The 21,403-nt window shown below is 39.6% G+C and overlaps 5 protein-coding genes across 5 annotated transcripts; 4 read left to right on the forward strand and 1 right to left on the reverse strand.

Moving 5' to 3' along the window:
• Positions 1 to 3,060: 3,060 nt before the first annotated feature.
• LOC133709722 (polygalacturonase 1 beta-like protein 3) lies at positions 3,061 to 5,435 on the forward strand. The gene is made up of 2 exons (XM_062135557.1): positions 3,061 to 3,224; positions 3,360 to 5,435. Exons 1-2 carry the CDS (start codon positions 3,156 to 3,158, stop codon positions 5,184 to 5,186), a joined length of 1,896 nt encoding a protein of 631 aa, XP_061991541.1. The 5' UTR covers positions 3,061 to 3,155; the 3' UTR covers positions 5,187 to 5,435.
• Positions 5,436 to 9,906: 4,471 nt separating this feature from the next.
• On the forward strand, positions 9,907 to 12,279 carry LOC133710873 (protein NUCLEAR FUSION DEFECTIVE 6, mitochondrial-like). Its single transcript, XM_062137005.1, has 3 exons — positions 9,907 to 10,127; positions 10,495 to 10,613; positions 11,873 to 12,279. The coding sequence occupies exons 1-3, from the start codon at positions 9,961 to 9,963 to the stop codon at positions 11,890 to 11,892; spliced, it is 306 nt and encodes a 101-aa protein (XP_061992989.1). The 5' UTR covers positions 9,907 to 9,960; the 3' UTR covers positions 11,893 to 12,279.
• Positions 12,280 to 12,702: 423 nt separating this feature from the next.
• On the forward strand, positions 12,703 to 15,068 carry LOC133710731 (protein NUCLEAR FUSION DEFECTIVE 6, mitochondrial-like). The gene is made up of 3 exons (XM_062136870.1): positions 12,703 to 12,931; positions 13,357 to 13,475; positions 14,665 to 15,068. The coding sequence occupies exons 1-3, from the start codon at positions 12,756 to 12,758 to the stop codon at positions 14,682 to 14,684; spliced, it is 315 nt and encodes a 104-aa protein (XP_061992854.1). The 5' UTR covers positions 12,703 to 12,755; the 3' UTR covers positions 14,685 to 15,068.
• Positions 15,069 to 15,725: 657 nt separating this feature from the next.
• Positions 15,726 to 18,188, forward strand: LOC133710151 (uncharacterized). Its single transcript, XM_062136157.1, has 4 exons — positions 15,726 to 16,666; positions 16,793 to 16,996; positions 17,080 to 17,171; positions 17,270 to 18,188. The coding sequence occupies exons 1-4, from the start codon at positions 15,917 to 15,919 to the stop codon at positions 17,979 to 17,981; spliced, it is 1,758 nt and encodes a 585-aa protein (XP_061992141.1). The 5' UTR covers positions 15,726 to 15,916; the 3' UTR covers positions 17,982 to 18,188.
• A 1,943-nt stretch (positions 18,189 to 20,131) lies between these two features.
• LOC133709140 (uncharacterized) lies at positions 20,132 to 20,581 on the reverse strand. Its single transcript, XM_062134775.1, has one exon. The coding sequence runs from the start codon at positions 20,579 to 20,581 to the stop codon at positions 20,132 to 20,134; it is 450 nt and encodes a 149-aa protein (XP_061990759.1).
• Positions 20,582 to 21,403: the final 822 nt, after the last annotated feature.

The following is a 21,403-nucleotide window of genomic DNA, read 5'->3' on the forward strand; positions in this document are numbered from 1 at the left end:
GCTCTTTTCATTTTATAAAAGAAACGAAGGCTGCACCTCAGTTGTTTTCATTTTACTTTTATCATCGCGTTCACCTCCGTCGCCACCCAACTTCGCTGCCCACCCCCAAATCTGCAACGAAGGCTGTGCTCGTGCTTGAATGCATTGTGGGTATGTAGATGTAGTGTATAAGTTACTTAACGTCCAAAAGCCCAAACATATCACGTTGATATATAATTACATATTGTACTAGCCGTCATGGACACAAGTCGCACAACGCATGCTTTGATTTTGAGCCAACAATTACTTTCTTGCTCAAATGGACCAGACCCTTCTCCCTTAATTAGCTTCTTTCAATAAGAATCATAAGATTGTAATATATATATATGGCTAAGAAATTAATTAAATTGACATAGGAAAATGAAGGCAGATGATATATTAATTCGCACATGCTGAAATTAAAATCCATGAAATAATTCCATACAAGGTTTGTCCATGGTGATCAAGAGATGGGGTTGGTCAATCAATTTCATATATAAAATTATAAATAGAAAATCCCAGGGCCAGTAGGTCCAGATCGATCATCCTTCCTCATTTGGAAGTTCGACTTTCAGATGCTCAATCATGAAAGAAAGAATTCTTCATTTTTGTGTTTGGTCGGAAAATTATTTGTTGCTATTGTTTTTTTCTTATTTCACTTGAGAAAAAATATTTTTGTTTTTTTTTTAAACAAACATATGATTTGATATACCCATGATGTACATTATTGGCAAGAGGTTTTCTATAAACTAGTCATTCTCCACACATGGTTTGTATGTGCAAATATTTTTTATTTTATTTTTTCAGAAATAAAAAAGAAAACTATCATTACAAAGAGAAGATAGTGGGAGTAAAAAGTGGGTTGTGGGTTTTTATTTTTTGATTTTAACAAACAAACCCTCTTCTATTAATAATAGTATAGATTATGTATCAGATGGATGCTTAACCGCTGGAGGGAGAGGTTATTGCTAGAAATATTTTTTAGGCGACTGTTATGATGTAAAGATGGTCCAAGATTTGAACAAAACAAAAGCCATGTATCCTCCACCACATGCCCGGTTATAGTAAACGATACTCCTATACAATATATTATTTACGTCTGAATCATATTAAGATAATCACTCTTAAAATGAAGCAGCATGAGTCTCCCAGACAAAAACATGTACGAGACCGTGTAGAAGCAGACTGCCATTTTGAATTACAAATCACAATGCCCGGCCTCCAAGTATAATAGAATGATTTACTAACCATTGTATTTCTTCACTCTAATAATGCACATTTGAAATAGATTACACTCTTCGTTGTGTTGATTTTGTAGATGACGAAAGCATTTCTAGTGGCCATGCATTTCTACATCATAACTCTTGTCTATACTTGATTTATTATGGAAAATTCAAAATATTTCTAGCGACAACTTCAACCCATAGTTTAACATGGGAAATCCGAAATCCTATACTTGATGGTTCGATATCATCATGTACACCAATTACTTTCCTATAATGGAAGGACTTTCAACCCACCCAAATCTTGCCTCTTTCTAACTCATAAATATTCGGACCAAACAAGAAAAACCTCATAAATACGACCAATAAATTAGGTGTCTCGCACGTGCGTGTTGATGAGTTCATTTTCATGCTTGATCAAGAGTTCAAGACCTACAAAAGTACAAATCATTTCAATACCTATCAACAAAGAAAAAAAAAACAAACAAATCATTTCAATAACCATCAAGCATGCGAGTTAAGCCGGACAGAATTCCAAAATAGCCTAGCATTCATGTTAAAACTACGAAAACTGCCATTATCACGAGCTTTGTCACTGTCCAGGTTAAATCAATCAAATAATGCCTCGTGTTGGAGAGAGAGGGTTCACGAAAAGAGAATCCCTGATTACGCTACAAAAACATTAGCGGCTAAACGCGTCAACTATCTCGACCCACCTCCAATCCCCGCCCGCCACGTGTTCTTAACACGTTTTCTTTCATTCCGTGCCGCCCCCTGAGTCACTCGGAGTCAGAGAGCTCTCTCACTTCGCAGCCTTTGGACTCATATCGCACCCATGACGTGGCATCTCTAATTCAACGAAACAAGAGTTTTACTGTGCTTCAGAATATTGAAATTTTAGAGCAGAAAGTCAATAGATCGTTAATTGTTTACAAAGTATTATTGATATAACAGCTTCGGTCTGCAGTATTGAACGAAATTTCAATACTGCAGAGTACTGTAAAACTCTCTGATTAACAAAGTCGTTAATTAACTTTTGGAGTGGGGTCGATATTTGTGACTGGTAGCTCTTGTATATTTTTGTTTTAGACAAAAAGCTTTTTGCGATTCTTCTGAATATACGCGTTGTTGATGTTATGCAAAGACAAAATTCTGGAATGTTTATTTGACTGCCCCCATGGTGGATTATAGATTGATTACAGCTAAGCTAGATTGATTCACTTTCCTTGTAACTAGTAATCTTTTATTTATTGCATGGATTTCATATGTGATTCTCTATTGAAAATAATCATATATGACAGAGATTTTTATGAATTATATGATTCTGCCTTTATGAATCCAGCTATCTGATGCAGCACATTTACTTTAAATAACGGTTCAAAAAAAAAAAAAAAAAAAACATTTTGATCTGATTTTATAGACTAACTCTTAACTAGGTAACATATCAAATTCCAATCAATGCCACGGATTAATAACACAGTTATGTACTCATTCAATAAATTGGAAAAATCGAATATTCATTAACGTACTTGCACATCAATAGTAAACCATCTCCTAATAGAACTAGTTTATCGTTTTATAAAATCAATATATCGATACATAATGTACCGTAAACGACAGCTGGTAAACTTTTGCAATAGGAAAGTTTGGAAGATTTTGATCATGCAAAACTTGTTCACCACGATCTACGGATTTGTTTTGAAGTTGTACATGACCTACTGCTAACTTTGCAGGTAGGCCAAGCACAAAGCCCAAACCCATTTTGTAATCCTCACCCACTTCCACACCAATATAAATACCAGCTGAAAACCCACAAATCCACCAACATTCTCAAGTCTCAACCTTCCTTTCAAAATAAGTTAATTAAAAAAAAAAAAACAAACAAACCAAAAAAAAAAAAAAAAAAAAAAAGGTATGCAGCAGCACAGAGAACTCAGCCTCGTGACTCTTCTCTCTCTGTTCTCTATCTTCTTCTCTCTCAATGTAAGCCATCTAAATTTCTCTACCCAGATGATAATATTTTCTGCGTGTTATTTCTATTATTATGGTGCCAATCGTGTTTCTGGATAAGTATTACTATTATCCCTGACCCATCCGCCATTGCCATGCCCAATGCAGGTAGCTACGGCCAGCGCCGGTGGGAAATCCGTGGATGAAAACCCATTTTCGCCCAAGGCCTATCTGACCCGTTACTGGAACAAGGAGGTCCGAAACGACGCCGTTGGACCGTCGTTTCTGCTCTCCAAAGCCTCGCCATTGACTGCGGTGCAGTCCGCTAGTTTCACAAAGCTTGCTTCCCAGAATGCCCTCCAGACCAAGCTACCGGAGTTCTGCTCCGCCGCCAAGCTCCTCTGCTTCCCCGATTTGGGGCAGAGTCTGGAGAAGCACGAAAGAGACGTGAGTTTTACCGGCTACTCAGAACGGAATTTCACAAACTACGGCACGGATCGGCTCGCCGGAGCCGACAGCTTCAAGAACTACTCGCTCGGCGAGAACTTGCCTATAGACTCATTCCGCCGCTACAGCCGCGACTCGGTGAACCACAAGGACAAGTTCAACAACTACGCCGCCGACGGCAACGTCGTCGACCAGAACTTCAACAGCTACGCCGCCGGCGCCACCTCCGGGACCGGCGATTTCAAGAGGTACGCCGACTCCACCAACGTCCCCAACCTCCGATTCACCTCCTACTCCGACGACTCCAACGGCCGGGCCCAGTCCTTCACCGGCTACAGCGAGAACGCCAACGCCGGCCAGCAGAGTTTCACTAGCTACTCCAAAAACGGCAATGGGGCCCCGAACGCGTTCACGGGCTACGGAACCAGCTCCAATGTGGCCGGGTCGGACTTCACCGGGTACAGCCAATCCGGAAACGCACCAAACGACACGTTCACAAACTACGGCAACGACGAGAACAATCCTACCGAGCGGTTCAGGAGCTACGGCGACGGCGGCAATGGCGGGTCGGAGAAGTTCTCGAACTACAGAGACCGGGCCAATGTGGGTGAGAGCTCGTTCCAGTCGTACGCCAAGAACTCCAACTCCGAGAAGGTCAATTTCGTCAATTACGGGCAGAGTTTCAACAACGGGTCGGATTCTTTCACCGGGTACGCTAAAGCCTCCAAGGGCGGGTCGACCGGGTTCAAGATCTACGGCGTCAACAACACTTTCAAGGATTACAAGGACAAAAAGACGACGAAGTTCACGGAATACTCGGTGGGTGAAAAGTCCAGTTTAGCCTCGAAAATGGCCGCCAGTGGCAGTTTGGTGAAAAGGTGGGTGGAGCCGGGCAAATTCTTCAGGGAGTCTATGATCAAAAAAGGAACTGTGATGCCATTTCCCGACATTAAAGATAAAATGCCCGAAAGGTCGTTTTTGCCCCGGACCATCTCCTCCAAATTACCTTTTGCCACCGCCAAAGTCTCCGAGCTGAAGAGGATTTTCCACGCCGAGGACAACTCCACCATGGAGAAGATCATCACCGACGCCCTGCAGGAATGCGAGAGGGCACCCAGCAAAGGCGAGACGAAACGGTGCGTCGGCTCGGCCGAGGACATGATCGATTTCGCGACGTCCGTCCTGGGCCGAAACGTCGTCGTTCGCACCACGGACAACGTCAATGGTTCGAAGGGCGACGTGGTGGTCGGGGCGGTTAAAGGAATCAACGGCGGGAAAGTCACGCAGTCCGTGTCTTGCCACCAGAGCTTGTTCCCTTACCTACTCTATTACTGCCACTCGGTTCCGAAAGTCCGGGTTTACGAAGCGGATCTACTGGACCCGACTTCGAAGGCCAAGATCAACCGCGGCGTTGCCATCTGTCACTTGGACACGTCTGCTTGGAGCCCCACTCATGGATCCTTTGCGGCTCTTGGCTCGGGTCCGGGTCGGATCGAGGTCTGCCACTGGATCTTCCAGAATGACTTGACTTGGACCATTGCTGACTGAAGAGTGTGAGAGTCTTAGCATGTTTCGGTAAGTAATTTGGGCTCGAGTCACGTGTTAAGAAGTGTTAGCAGGTGGCTCGAGTTCGAGTTAGATTATTTATAGCTGTATTATTATCAAGTAATAATTTTCTCTTTTTTCTTTTACATTTCGGAACATGTCTTAATTATTATATGTTATCTTCGGGTAAATGCTTATGTTGCTTCCTCAATAATTGGAAGCCAGATTAATGAAGCCAATGGGTTTGATTAAGCATTAGCGTGATTAATTTATAAGACAACTATAGTTTATAAGTTGCTAACGTGAATTATTAGTGTTTGTCCAAATTTCATTCGTATACGGCTAAATTTCTGCCTGAAAAAACAAAAGGGAACAAGCATGCGTACAGTATATTGAATATCAGAAACAAAAGGTTGAGAAAAATTCGAAAATGAAGTATGGAGGAGTATATATGTACGTATTATATACGTAAATACAGGATGAGGTGGTCCAGAGGGCCACACACGGTTTCTTCTCGCTGGAAAATGTGTGGGAGTGAGAAAGGAGATGATCCATGAGGGACAGCTGTAGTTGGAGCTCACTGCTCTTCTTCTTTCTTTTGTTTATTGGAAGGGAGTCCACAATTCCAGGCAGTACTACACCAATTGAAGCCAAACAGTTTCACACAATCTATGGCCAAATTTTTGGCTTAATTTATAGTAGCACCCACATAGAGTGTTTTTGGATCTAATCAAATGGATCCAGGTGATAAAGAATGTGAGATCTTTTATAATAGATTCTAGCAAAATGTTCTACGAATTGTCTCAGAGATAACAATTGATCAATCAAGTATGCAGAAAAGTTAGGAGTGTGAGTTGCCAGTGAACTGTGACATATTGGTTAATATTTGCTGTGCAAATCATCAGTTTAAACCTCACAGATACTATAGAATAAATAAAGTAAAACTAGGCGCAAGTGTGAGTTTCTTCATCTTTCCCGTAGTAAAAAATTTATAAACTTCATGCCTATTGAAACTAGCATTGGAAATATGCTTGAAACCCAAGCAAAGGAACCGGCCTTAAGAGATTTATATGGGCAAAATTATGGTAACAACTTGGGAAGGTGCATTCCAAACACAACCTGTGGGCAAAGTGTGAATGTACGTGATTGTATGTATCTGTTTTTTAAAGGTTCTTTTTGAACTTTTGGTAGAGGATGATTTCAAATATTGTTTTATACATTGTCCGATTTATTAATTCAAATCTTCAGAACTAGATATAATGAAGATATTATATATAATATACTACGTATGCAATAATAAAGAATCGACAAAAGTGAGAGTTTTTCCACTCTGAAGTGGTATCTGAACCAAACGAAGGTATAGCTAAATACTAATAATAGTATTACGATGACCCATTTCGTATATTTAAACAATCTAATCATATATCCCACTTGAAATCAGGTTTGAATGCTGAAACCATAATGTCGACCTTGATGCGCAACAGCTATCAAAGAAAACGAAAGTGTGGCGGATCCATTGATCTAGTTTTAAATCGATACAAAGACTAACGAACTACAAAATCTATAATAGTCCGAAGTATGATGCAAGATTTTAATTTTAAAATATACATTATAAAGTGGTGTACAATTCGTGTTGAAGGAGTAGTCAATTAGTCATTAAATTATCTACAAACATCAAAAATTTAATCACAGTGATGCATTCGCTTGCTCGGTTTGCTATACATAAAAACGATTTACATTATTCTTATGAGAAGAGATGAGTTTGGCTGGCTTTCACTGATTGCATTGAGCATGATCTTCGTACGACAATGATGCTAGCTAGCCCCAGTAGTCCATTTTGTGAACTGGGAATTTTCTTTCATGGCATTATTGCTAGGTCGAGGACATTTTCTTTTAATGCTATGCAGTACCCTCCTTCAAGGACATATCTTGGATTCACTATGAGGGAGACATTTTTTTTATGAGGAGTATTAATGCATGAAATGTGCTATCATTTCAAATTTCAACTCACCCACTAAAGTTACTATTTCTCATCCATTCAAATACCCATAGTGAGTTTCAACCAACCCATGTACCATCTTCACCAGTTTCACCCAGATTTTGCTATGGTTTTATTCACAGTACCTGAGGTAACTAGCTACATATGCACAATGCATGGCTCTAGAGCCCTAGGCTTTATACAGATTTTAATTCTGGGCATGGGCGAACATGCACTTTTCCATGCCTAGCTGATTGTACTCGGCACCATATACCAGATCTCTAGGTCCATCGTTTATGTTATGGCTGAAATATAAGGAAGTAAGATATATAGTACGCTAATTTTACAAGCTTGACAAGTATAAAACTGGAGAGTTTTTGAACTTCCAAAACTGCAAATTGCTATGGCTTTAATATCCCAACCAACCATATAGTTATTTCATAGTCAAGAGCTTTGAAATGGGGTTCAAATAATTGGTGTCAAGTCTTCACCATTGATTATTACTTAACGAGCTTTGTAAAGGCACTCTGTTTTATGGAGCCAAAACAGGGGCTGTACAGATATTGGTGAGCTAAGCTTTAATAGACGACGATCAAATATGGTTGGGATTCAACTACTTTGGTATACAGAGATGGGCTACTGAGATTGAGACCAAGACAAGACAAAGCTAAGACCATCACGTACTTGCATTAAAGTCGGTAGCTATGGAATCGGAACTAACTGTTTATGAAGGTGGTATGTATATCTTTAGGGTTGCTCTGCATTTGCTTTTGCAACATATCATAAGCATTGCTTAATTGAAGATATGGTGAAGATTGAAAGCAGCGCACTTTATATTACTCTGTTTGATTTGTTGTGGTCGGTACACTAGAATTAAACCCCCGACAGAGCAATGACATGGTTGAACGGAAAACCTGCCAAGTTCAAGGTAAAAGACAAGAATGCCATTTAATGGGGTGAAGAAAACAGCTGGGAAGTGAAGGGCAACTAGGGTTAGGGTAAAATCTGAGCTCTCTGCTCGATCTGGTCTTTGAAAATAATGTATATGATGGAGTCATGGCAGATTGAAGAACTCAGAGGATTAAATGCAACTGCACTACCGCATAACTGTTGTTGTCCTTGATATTGTGATGATGTCTGAGTGATGTAGCAAGTAACTCCAAAAATACATCTGGTTTTGAAAATTTTCTGATCTTTTTACATGCACCCTCGATCATATATAGTTAAATCGGGGTTCCTGCATGTGTGTCTCAGTAAAAAGAGATGACCTAAGCGATCCTAAATTTGTATGCTTCGATGAACACAGATCCTATTCTCTAAGTCTTACACCGTGTATGCTTTGATTTACTAGAAACCAAGAGATGCATTTGCCTAGTTTAGTAGTGCGTTGTTTCTTAAACAGTTTAATTGGGAGATTTTTTTTAAACACTTTGTCATCATAATCTTGTCAAATGCGTGGGATGTGAAATACGAAGCCCTTTCATAAGTCATAACTTACAAATAAGTCGATTAGAATTGATTATTCATACTCGCGCCTTATCCGCCTTGATTCTCTCTCCTTACACAAACTATCTTAAGCATGGTGTACCCTTATCCAACTAGAACCGCAGAGACATGAATGAGGATAGAAAGTTTAATCAAAAGCTGAAACAGTTGCCATGCTCTCATTAGTCATTGACTTAATATGTCTAAATTTCAATGTCATCTCTGATCTCTATGTCCCATAAGGATTTTACTTCTCTTTTTTTTTTGGGCATTAAGGATTTTACTTCTCTTTGATCATATCAATAGCCTTAATATATGCTATTAAAGGGCATAGCTGTCGTTATGCTAATCATTCATCCCCATTACTCACCAGTCCCTTATCCCATCAAGTTCAAATTGGAAACAAAACGTGCCCCAGAACTGCACCATGTATAGAAATGAAGATGGCCCTCCGTTTGTTGACTTGTTCAGTGCTTTGCGCTCAATGATTTTAGCCATGTCATTACTTAAAGAGTTCTTTAATGCTTAAACCTGTTTATATAAATAACTTTTAGAACGGCTAGACTTGGACTGATACATTTAGCGGAACCCTATCTGGTGTTATATATTGCATGTAAAAAGTTAGGGTTCTTCTTCAATTTTGGCATAATGACAAAAATACGATAACCCGCCAAGTTTTTTTTTTTTTTTTTGGGCTAAAATATGATTAGAGAGAGCAGAGCCTCCCAACCTGATTTATTTACAAACAGAAGAAGGGAGGACAACGCCCATACCCCTACCCAAAAAACAGAAAAACTAAAGAGGTGCTAACCTCTAATCTAACATACTAAAAGCGACAAGAAAACTACAACTCAAGTCAAGTAGTATATCTTGAGTTTGAAAGGTTCTCTTTCTATACAAGGAAACATATGTTACATTGACAAAAGATGTCATCCTGAGCCCTTTCCTGTAAACTTTCTAAGGAGAAAACATTTATAGCTACCGGAAACTAGGCAGTTACACACGCAAAGATCAAAACAACCACTTAGTTTGGGAGGTACCTAAGTAGGAGAAACTTTTGCTGGCAAATTGGCAACGCCTGTGTTAGAAACAAAGAACATAAATATTGGAAATCAAGGGAAGGTGCTTGTAGCAGGCCTTATAGCCCCAGTTACCAAGTTCAGTTCCCTTACCTCATCCCACTTAAACCGTATTGGGCCTCGAAATCTATTGATTTTTTTTAAACCTCTACGGCCCAGCCCACAAAAGAGTCCTTAGTCCGGGAAATCGATTCATTTTGATCAGCAGGGACTGAACTGGAGCTGTGGAAAAACCATGGCGGCTAATTGTGCGAGAAGAACCCTACAATTTTCTTCAGCTTCCGCCAAAACCCTATTCAACTCTTCACAGTTCGCCTCCAAAGGTTTTAAGCTCAGTGAACTCGCTGGCGCCAAAACCACATCTACTCCTCGATTCGCTACTCACAAGCTCAAGTTCTCAAGGTTGGATTGTTTTTTATTTTTTTATTTTTTTCACGTATGTTGCTATTTTGATTGTTTACTTGTAAATTTCTTGAGTAGAATATTGAAAATGAACGCTTTTACTTTTTTTGGCTTGCTTAGAAAATCTGAAAATAGTGATAGGAATCTGTATATTAAGCTTATTAAGTTGATCTAGGTTTCATTGTAATTGGACATTTTGAAAGCTCAGTTCATTATGATATCATTTAAAGCATATTTTGGAAGATAGTTAGCTTGTGATTTTCAAGTATTTTTGGTTCGATCAATCTATTTTGATTAACTTGTTTTGGACAATGAACATTGTGTGTTGTCATTATTTTTGAACAAGTTTTAATGTTGCAAATTTTAGGCTTCCTGTGGAGTTGGCCGCTGCACAGTCATTGATCCCTTTGCATAGTGCTACTGCTTCTGCCTTGTTCACTTCGCTCCTGTCTTTGCACAATACCAGCTGGGGGTGCCTATCAGAAGGTATCTGTCAGAGTTTACTTTTGTTTTCATACAGTAGCTTGTTTAGTGGCGTATGATTTTAATCCGCATTGCATTTTATCATGTTTAGAATCTAGACCATGTCATGTTCTATAGTATGGAGTAATTTGATTTTGTATGAAAACATGTAAAGGAGGCTAAATGGTTGTTTACCATGCAATGGATGGTAACTTGGTAAGGTTTTCTAATGCCGAAGACAGAGTGCATAATTAGTTCTTGTTACCTGTTTTAAATTGAGTGAAGTAAGGGTATATATATTACAAACTTGGTTTTCTTATTACCTGTTTCAAAAGGAGTTTAGTTGGACCCGTGTATCATTATGCTACACCTAGTTTTTAAGGGTCACATTCTGCTTGCAAATTGTAGATGTTTCATGCTTTTTTCTACAATTGCCCGACTGGGGTGTGCTTTAGCAACTTGGGGGGTATCTTTTCTTTCTGAATCAGATATTAATGTAATGCAGTTAAGGGTTAGAATTCCCAGCTTGACTTGTTCATTGTACCGGGAGATAAGTATGACATAATTTTTCATCTCTGTTGCTTGTTTAGCCATAAGACTATTTACCATTCTGAATCCACTAAGTAGCTAACTTAAGTAACAGCAACTCGATTTGTATTTCATATAGGAGGGTTGATATACATAATGGTAGGATTCTCTTTTCAAAGACAGCTTGCATCTCAGCCATCTATATATGAACTAATGATGAGATGCACTTAATTTACTACTTAGATGAGACTTGCACCACCAAGCATCTCCAATGGGCCTTAAAGTTGGTTAGACATCTCTAGGAGTTGAATAAATATTGCTTTGGTGCATTAGGTTTACATGAATGCTTGATGTTGAAGTTGCTGCACCAAAAGAAGTTGCTAGTAATCCACTGTTAATAGTCTTCTTAGATTTCCAGGTGAAAGTGATAGAAGTCAGTGATATATCTGGAGGTTGTTATTATAATCTATCCATGTATCGTTAGAATGAAATGCCAATAGGCAGCATTTCTCTGTCATGGAAGCTCTTGCAAATATTAATTCTTCCGGTGGTTAACAAAATATGCAAGCTTCCTTGGTAAGCTCAGTCTCTGTGAATAATGGGTTTGCAGTTTGTTATGATAAGTAATGATGATCTTTGATCATTTTAGATAGCCATGTCCAATTATCCCATATCATTGTGACTTGTGAGATCATGACTCTACGTACTCTATTTCTCCTTCAACTTTTCACTTTGTACATTCTGTTTATGTGCAGGTTTTGCAACCCCTTTATAGCAGGGCTTTCTAGGTACAAGCTAGATCATGGATAGCAGATTTTGTTTCTTGGCATGTCTCTGATTGCCTTCAACTTCAGTGTAACTTAAGAAAGATAGATGATTGTTTCAATATTTCTCAAGCTTTTGGTCTGTACTGATCATGACCTGATATTTTTGCCTGTCCATCGTCGACAATTAAAAAAAAAGAAAAAAAAAAAGAGTCCGGGACTCTATCTCTGGAATTAGCTTAATGTTGCTTCGAAGCAATTGGTCGAGCAAAACCTTTGTTTTATTCAACAGTTATCATCTGCTCCATCCAACTCCAATTGTCAATTTGCTTGGTTTCGTTTTGAACCGCATGATGCCTGTATTAAGTAAGATAAACAATGCGCCATCATTTGTTAAATTGTTTATCTACTTTCGGTGGACTGTATTTGTATTTCATAAACTAGTGTAACGATTCACTTACCAGTGTAAAGCCTAGAACTTGTTCCCTGACTCAACTTACAGTTTTGGTCACATTGAAGCTTAACATGGAACATTAGAAAAAATTGACACTCATGCAAAGTTTCGATCTTGGGATATTTTTTCGAACACTTGTCATCATAAATACGTAAAATCCTCTTTCATAACTTATTAATAAATCGACCATAATTGATTGTTTAAACTTTAAACTCGGACCTTATCCGCCTTGTTCAAAAATCAAAACTTTTAAAACCTTATAGCCCCACTTATCTCAAGAAGCCCATCTTATAGCCCACTTATCTCAAGAAGCCCATCTTAACTCTGAGGCCCAGCCCAGCCCACAAAAGAATCCTTTGTCTGGGAAATCGATTTCATTTTGCTCCGAGGGGACTGAAGTTGAGCTTAGCTTGGGGAAACATGGCGGCTAATTGCGCGAGGCGAACCCTACAATTTTCTTCAGCTTCCGCGAAAGCCCTTTTCAACTCATCGTCGTCTTCACCTTTCGCCAAAGCTTTTAAGCTCAGTGAACTCGCTGGCGCCAAAACCACATCTACTTCCCGCTTTTTCGCTACTCAGAAGCTCAAGTTCTCAAGGTTGTTTTATTGTTTTTTTAGTTTTTAATTTTTTTTCATGTACGTTGCTGTTTGATTTGTCAATTTCTTGGCTTTTACCTTGTTTGGCTGCTTGGAAAATCTGGAAACAGTGAAAGAGAAATTTGATTTTGGTGTTTTGTCAAGGTTTGCGTTGGTTATGTGAAAATTATTAAGGGTAAGTAGCTCAAAATTGTTGAAAATCTGCTTATTGAGTTGATCTTCTAAAGCTTGGTGTTTAGGTTTCATTGTAATTGCACATTTTGAGAACTCAGTTCATTACGATATCATTTATAGTATTGGAAGAGCTAGCTTGTGAATTTGCGAGTATTTTCGGTTGGATCAATCTGTTTTGTTCATTTTATGAACTTGTAATGAACATTGTGTATTATCATTCTTTTGAAATTGTTTAATGTTGCAACTTTTAGGCTTCCTGTGGAGTTGGCCGCTGCACAGTCATTGATCCCGTTGCACAGTGCTACTGCTTCTGCCTTGTTCACTTCGCTCCTGTCTTTGCACAATACCAGCTGGGGCTGCCTATCAGAAGGTATCCGTCTGAATTTACTTTGTTATCATAGAGTGGCTTGTTTGGTGGCCTATGATTTTAGTTCGCATTACATTTTATCATGTCAAGAATCCAGAGCATGCCATGTTCTGTAGTACGGAGCAAATTAGATTTTGTATGAAAACATGTAAAGGAGGCTTTTGCTTTATTACCAAGATAAATGATTGTTTACCGTGCTATGGATGGTAACTTGGTAAGGTTTTCTAATGCTGAAGACAGAATGCATAATTAGATCTTGTTACCTGTTTTCAACTGAGTGGGGAGGATATATATTACACACTTGGTTTTCCTGTTACCTGTTTCGAAAGGAGTTTAGTTGGATTGTGCTACACCTAGTTTTCAAGGGTTGCATTGTGCTTGCAAATTGTAGATGTTTCCCGCTTTTTCGACAATGCCCTGACTGGGATGTCCTTTAGCAACTTGGGGGTATCTTTTCTTTCCGAATCAGATATTACAATAATGCAGTTAAGAGTTAGAATCCTCTGCTTGAGTGCTTGACTTGTTCATAGTGCTGGGAGATGAGTATGACAAAAAATTTCATCTCTGTTGTTTGTTTTGCCATAAGACTATTGGCCATTCTGAATCCACTAAGTAGCTAACTGAAGTAAAACTCGATTCTTATTTCATATAGGAGGGTTGATATACATAATGGGTAGGTTTATCTTGCATCTCAGCTATCCATATATGAACTAATGATGAGATGCACCTAATTTACTACTTAGATGAGACTTGCACCACCGAGCATCTCCCATGGGCCTTAAAGTTGGTTAGACTTCTCTAGGAGTTGAAAAAAATATTGCTTTGGTGCATTAGGTTTACATGAATGCTTGATGTTGAAATTGCTACACCAAAAGAAGTTTCTAATAATGCACTGTTAATGGAGGTTGTTATTATAATCTATCCATGTATAGTTAGAATGAAATGCCAATAGGCAGCATTTCTCCGTCATGGAAGCTCTTGCAAATTTTAATTCTTGCGGTGGTTAACAAGATATGCAAGCTTCCTTTGTAACTCAGGTCCTCTTAATAATGGGTTTGTTATGATAAGCAATGATGATCTTTGATCATTTTATATAACCATGTCCAACTATACCATAACATTGTGAGATCATGACTCTACTTGATTTATTTTTCCTTCAACTTTTCACCTTGTACATTGTGTTTATGTGCAGGTTTTGCAACCCCTCTATAGCAGGGCCGATGAGCAGCTGTTTCTAGGTACAAGCTAGATCATGAATAGCAGATTTTGTTTCTTTGCATGTCTCTGATTGCTTCAACTTCAGTGTAACTTAAGAAAGATAGATGATTGTTTCAATATTTCTCAAGCTTTCGGTTTCGGTCTGTATTGGTCATGACCTGACATTTTTGCCTGTCCCTCGTCAACAATTACAAAACAAGAGTCCCGGAATACCGTGAGATCTTTGAAATTTACTTAATGTTGTTTCGAAAGAATTGGTCGAGCAAAACCTTTGCTTTCTTCAACAGTTATCATCTTCTCCCCCAAGTCCAACTGTCAATTTGCTCAAACTTTTACCTTTTGTTTCGTTTTGAAATAATACCATCATGTCAAGATAAATGATGCACCATCATTGGTTACATTGAGTTTATCTTCTTTCGGTGGACTGTATTGGTATTTCATAAACCAGTGTAACGGTTCACTTACCAGTGTTAAGACTAAAACTTGGTCTCTGGTTCAATTGGCTTATAGTTTAGGCCATAACAGAAGCTTAAAAGATGGAACATTAAGAATGACTGACACTCTGAGTAGTCAAATTGTAGCACTTGCAAAGTTTTCGGGCCTGCCCTGGGATAAGATGGACTAGGCTCGGCCCTATGCTACAAACCGAATGAGCTCCAAAATTTATATGTAATATTGTTACCTCACCCTCTCTAATTCATGCAATGTCCTCACAACACTCATAAGAGGCATAACACATGCTAACAAATTGTATCAAAAATATAGAGAAAAGAAATTATTGTGTACAATATAGAAATTGAAAGGAAAAAAAAAAAACTCACGAGCAAGGCCAATTTGGCAATAAATAAAATCAAAATAATTACGTGACGGGCTGACGGCCCAAGTCCGTGAACGTCATTATCATCAGAAAAATGAAAAAATGAAAAAATAAATATGACCGTTGGCGCAACGTTCGAATTTTGAAAAGTTAACCTTTTCGCATGTACCTACCTACTTACCGTTGCCAACAACAGCCGTCTTAAACCTCACCGGCTCCTCTTAATCCCCAAAAAAACCCTATCTTCTCCAATCTTGGTTCTCTTGATCAAAATCCCACCCTTCTTTTCACTCCACTCAAATCCATCATCTGGGTATTCAATTTCAGTCAAAATCCTCATCTGGGTATTCAATTCTCTCGATCAAGAATTGGGGATTATTATTCGAAAAGGGCTTATAATAATAAATCCATGGCGGCTCTGGCACCTGGAATTCTGCTGAAGCTCGTCAACTCCATGAACACGGGCCTTAAGCCCACCGGCGAGCACCGGAGCTCGCTTCTTCAGGTCACCGACATAGTCCCGGCCGACCTGGACGAGAAGAGCCTCTGGCCCACACAAGGGTTCTACATCAAGGTCTCCGACTCTTCCCACTCCATCTACGTCAGCCTCCCGTCGGAACAAGACGACATCGTTTTGAGCAACAAGATGCAGCTGGGTCAGTTTATATATGTGGACAGACTGGAGCCCGGGTCGCCGGTTCCGGTGGTCAAAGGAGCCAAGCCGCTCCCGGGCCGGCACCCTCTGATGGGGACTCCGGAGCCGTTGATGGGTCTGAGACAGAAGGGAGGAGACAAAACAGAGCAGATGTCGAATTCGAAGCCGACTAGAAGAGGGTCTTGGGATTTGAATGGGGGTGATGTGGTTTCGTCTCCAATGGTGTTGAAGAATTTGGATTTTGATCAGTGTTATAGTACTCCGGTGAAGGACCGGCCGGTGAGGAATGCGGCGATGTCTCCGATGATCAGGGGAAGAGTTGCAAGTGGTGGAGTTCGGTGCTCGTTTGGTGGTGGAGTTTTGGGGGGGAAGATGGGGGATGTAAAGGGAGAGAGTCCATTGCTGAGGAAGAGCTGTGTGACTCCCTCAATGTCGAAGTTTCCGAGGAGCAAAAGCGTGTCTGATCGAGAGCCGAGGATTCCGATTAGTCCCTTCAACCAAGCTGTAGGTACATTGCTCCTCTTCAATACAATTTACACTTTGTACACACAACACCAATCACGTAGCCCAATTCGGCAGAAGACATTGATGTTCATAGAGAATTTTGTGTCTCTCTATTTCTTGTTGTAGGAGAAGAAAAGCTCAACTCCACCACCGCGTTTGCGAAATGCAAGAGTGACAACGTCTCTCAATGTGGCTGGAGATGCACAAACCCCACAAAAGACCTCCAATTCAAAGCCGCAGTCTGCTAATGCGTCGAATGACGGCAACAGCAACAGTACTAGTCTCTGTCTTTCTATGAACTTACCAGGAAAACTCAGCACGCTTGGAAAAGTAAGGCCTAGATTCCCTAGTGTTTAAATTAGTTTACAATTTCGTTGGATTCATTGTGCTGATTTATGCTTTGTGTTTTACAGGAAGCTGTGCAGCAGCGAGAGACGGCTCAAAAGATTGCTCTCAATGCATTGAGAGATGCTTCGGCTACTGAGGCCTTAGTCCGATCACTCAAGTATGACCAAACCCCTCACATTGTGTAGTGCATATGATATTTGTTTGCTTAGTTATAATCATTTGCTAAGATCAATTTCGATGATTCCTTCCGTGTAGGACGTTTTCAAACTTGTGCAAAGCAGCTAAAGCAGATGCCCCAGCAGCCTGCTTTGATCAATTTCTCGAATTCCATCAGCAGGTTGTCCAAGCAGTGGCGGAAATGGTCTCAGTTCAAGCAGCTACTTCAGCTGCTCAAACACCAAATGCCAAGCAGCAGAGAGACAAAGAAGAAGAAGAAGATGCAGTGTTAAACGAAATGGTTCACAACTCCATGAACTCGAAATTGAGCTTATCGAAAAGAAGGTGCGCTTTGTACAAGTCAGTTGCAACCATTCCCGAAAGAGGTGAGCAGAAGACAAGTTTCGAGAAACAGCTGAGAGCCTCTAGTAATCAGAAGGAAAGGAAAACACCATCCACTCCCCTTGGAAAGCTGAATCTTGAAACCATTGGCGAGAATGATGAGAACAAGAAACCACCAGCTGTTTCTTTGAACTCTTGCAGCTTAACCAGTACAATCAAATTGGGGAAGCAGATTGAAACAGAAGCTGGGAACTGGTTTATGGAATTCTTGGAGAAGACTTTGGAGAAAGGCATGAAGAAAACAAAAGGCACAACAACGGATGGGGATGCGCGAAAAGTACCCCAGTCTTTGATACTTAGAGTGATTAATTGGGTGGAAATACAACAATGTGATAGCAGTAAGCGACCAGTACATCCCAAGGCAGCACAAGTAGCCAGAAAGTTGAGGATCAAGATGAAGAATCCTTGAACTTAATGCGGCACTGATTATGTTACCACTATTTTTTGTGTGTGGAGATTCTGTTGCATGCTTTTGTTGAATCTCTAGCTTATTCTCTTAGCAGCATGTATTAGTGGTAGAGTGATTCTCTTATGACCATGTATTAGTGTTAGAGTGAGCTGTGTACTGTTAATTTGTTCTAGCACTACTCATTTATTGATTCATCTCCATTATACATGTCCCTTATGAGTATGTGAAGAAAGTATCAAGAAAAAATCTGAGCCATACACGAACTCTATTTAGCTTTCGTTCGCTCACATGTTGGCCATCGAGGCCTAATTTGTTGCAACTTCTCCATCTAACTTGACTCTCATGCACATAAGCGAGTAGTGAGTAGTGACACAGCCAAAAGAGTGTAACAATACAACTAAATGTTTCATATGCATTTGATCAAAGTAGTGACATAGTAAAAAAGCTATAACAATAGGACTATGAGTTTCTGAGGCAGACAATTTGACTTGCTTGCAAATTCTGGTACCAATTGGTTTTACTGAGGCACACATGTAGGACTTGGTAGCTAGTTCTGGTCATGGCTTTCAGAACAATTAGAAAGAAATAAAATTCTAAACAGCTAAAATACTCATGACCATTGCTACTGCTTTTATTAAAATGATCAGTATCTACAATGAACTGAATTTCTTATAATTTATAATCACTAATCAATAAATGAAGGGGAAAAAAAAACATAGAAGTAAATACCTTCTGATCGAGTATCTAGAACTGCTTCCTATAGCTGCAGAGAACCCATGGCTACCATTTGCACCAAGACTGAACACATTGACCAGCCAGAAGGATGGTAGAGAATTCATACCAGTAATACAATCACAATAGAGACTACAATAACAACCATTGATATGTTGGTCACCCTACATCCAACGGTCAGAGTTGGTTTGAAAGGCCCATAAAAGCCTAGTTTAGGGCAACCACCTCCTCCTCCTCCATTGTTACTCTATATTAGCCGGCCCTCTGGTTCTAAACCCATTAACCCCCCACAGATCATGCCAACTTTTAGTTCTTATCACCCCCTTGGTTCCCAATGGTTGGTCCTGATCTTGATCCTGGTGATTGGAGTCTATCGCTTATGAGAGTCGAGAATCGTGCTCTTGTTTAGCTCATCAAAAATGTGAGAAGGAGCCCCCGTCCCCGCTGCCAGAGCAGTTATACCACGTTCCAGACTCACTCCTAAAATGAGTTATGCCGCGGTGCGGTCACTGGGATCACCTATACATATTCCAAAATGAGGATGAGTCAAGCCAGGAATATAATGGCGATAGAAAACTGAAGTATGATAGCATGGAGTTACGAGGAACTCTCCGAGTTAGAGTGCGTTCAGTTCAAAGACATGAAGAATAAGTTTGTTTGCACAAACCTGGAAGTATTCTCTTCCGATCAATCAATCAATTTATATTTTGTAATTGTTGTAGGGGATCATCAGAAGGAGTTTGAATTTAACCGTGTAGTGCTCACAAGAGCAAGTTTTTCATGAAATTTCTGATAGTACGCACTGTATTGTACGGCCTCCAGGTATACGCCTCTAAATTTGTATTTGCACAAGAAATAAACAAACTTGTTACACATTATTTATGGCCTCGTTTGGATTGCGGATCGGAGAGTTTGGAAAATGGAAACTCTTTCCTTTGTTGTGTTTGGTAAACACAAGGATGGAAAAAACTCAAAAAAGTTTCTAATAGCGAGAAAGTGAATCCTTGCATTAATTACTCGCTTTTCATTATTTTATTGCATTAATTACATATTTTCTAACAACTTTCCGGATAACTTCCTAAATATTCTTAAACAGCCGAGAGCGAAATTCTTGAAAATGGATAGAAAACTAACCATGAGAATAGTAAAAGAAAAATCACAAACACAAGATCTATATATTTAAAGACCATAAATTCATAATACGAGATATACATGTTTATTGAAGGGACGAGATCTATATATTTGAAGACCATAAATTTGTAACAATTATTTTTCAAATATCTCTTATAGGCATTTTATCGAACCCCTTCCTTCGGGTATTGTAGCTACATTAAGTCATCAACTAACAAAGAGATCGATCGATTCTCAAACAAATACTCCACAAAATCGATCTTTCTCTAGCTCACTCTTACTGGTACTTACACCAATTGTGTCTTCGGTCTCGGTCCACTGCATTGATAAATCGGAAAGATGCGTCCGTCAACCACCTTGGCCTCACAAACAGGACATTTCCGACCAAACTGCAGCCAGTCGCACAAGCAAGAGTGGCAATACAAATGCCCGCACACTGTCACAACCGGCTGCCTCTCCGATTTGAAGCACAAGTTACAATCGAAATACGACGCCGTTGAAGGTCTGGAGCTGGTGGTAGTACCATTTTCATGACGAGGATTGTGATCGGGACTAGTTTCCAAACATGCATCGGATTCTTCGGAGAGAGGAGGGTGATGATCGTCTACGTCGTCATCGAGGTGGTCGTAGTCTTCAGGCTTTGGGAACCTGAAAATCATATGGGGTTGAGGCAAAATGGCACTCATCCGTGCGCGGCGGCGCTTCGGTGGTTTTCGACTGTCTTCGTTGGAACCCATCAGGCAGTGATTGTTTCCTTGTCAAGGGCGGCAATAGGTGTTGTTACAAATCCAAGTCCGGACAGGACTGTAGACTAGGGTTTTAACCACTGTGTATTTCTAATGTGGGCTCAACACGTATCGCCAAATAGCCCAACAAGTGTTGGCCCTTAAATTTGTGGCTGCGAGAACTAACAAATCCAAGTCTTCATAGAAGAGGGAAAAAGAACTAATGTTGTTTGTGAAAATTATAACCAAAAGGAAACAGATTTGTGAAAAAGAAAAGGAAACAAATTTGTGAAAAGAAATCCTAAAAGGAAACAAAAAGAACTTGCATAAATACATGGCTGATGCGATCACTTCTCTTGGACACGATGCCTCTGCTCCAACCACTTGGTCACGGAAATTTCCGTTGTCTGCGCTTAATGCTTTTAATTTTGATTAATTACACTTAGGTTGTTTTAGTGGGCTTCATGTTGTAGTTGTTTTCTTTTTTTTTCCTCAAAAAAAAAAAATTATATAAAGCAAAATATGTAACCATGTCGTTTACGAAAATTTGTTAAATCCAACACAAATTTTTTATTGGGAAAAATTCACCAACAGTGTCTGGACACTTAGGGGACTTTCAGAATGATACCTGAACTTATAAAGTTATCAATGTGATACCTGGACTCATTTTTTTGTATCAACGTCGTACCTACGATCAATTTCCGTCATGGGACCGATAAATTTTACACGTGCAATGCACGTGAGTCACTAATGAAGACAAAATGACCGATTTACCCTCAAATTTTTTTTCTTTTCTTTTCTTTTCTTTCTTTCTTTATTTCTTTATTTCTTCTT

This window comes from Rosa rugosa, chromosome 5 (genome assembly GCF_958449725.1).
Source record: "Rosa rugosa chromosome 5, drRosRugo1.1, whole genome shotgun sequence".
NCBI lineage: Eukaryota > Viridiplantae > Streptophyta > Magnoliopsida > Rosales > Rosaceae > Rosa > Rosa rugosa.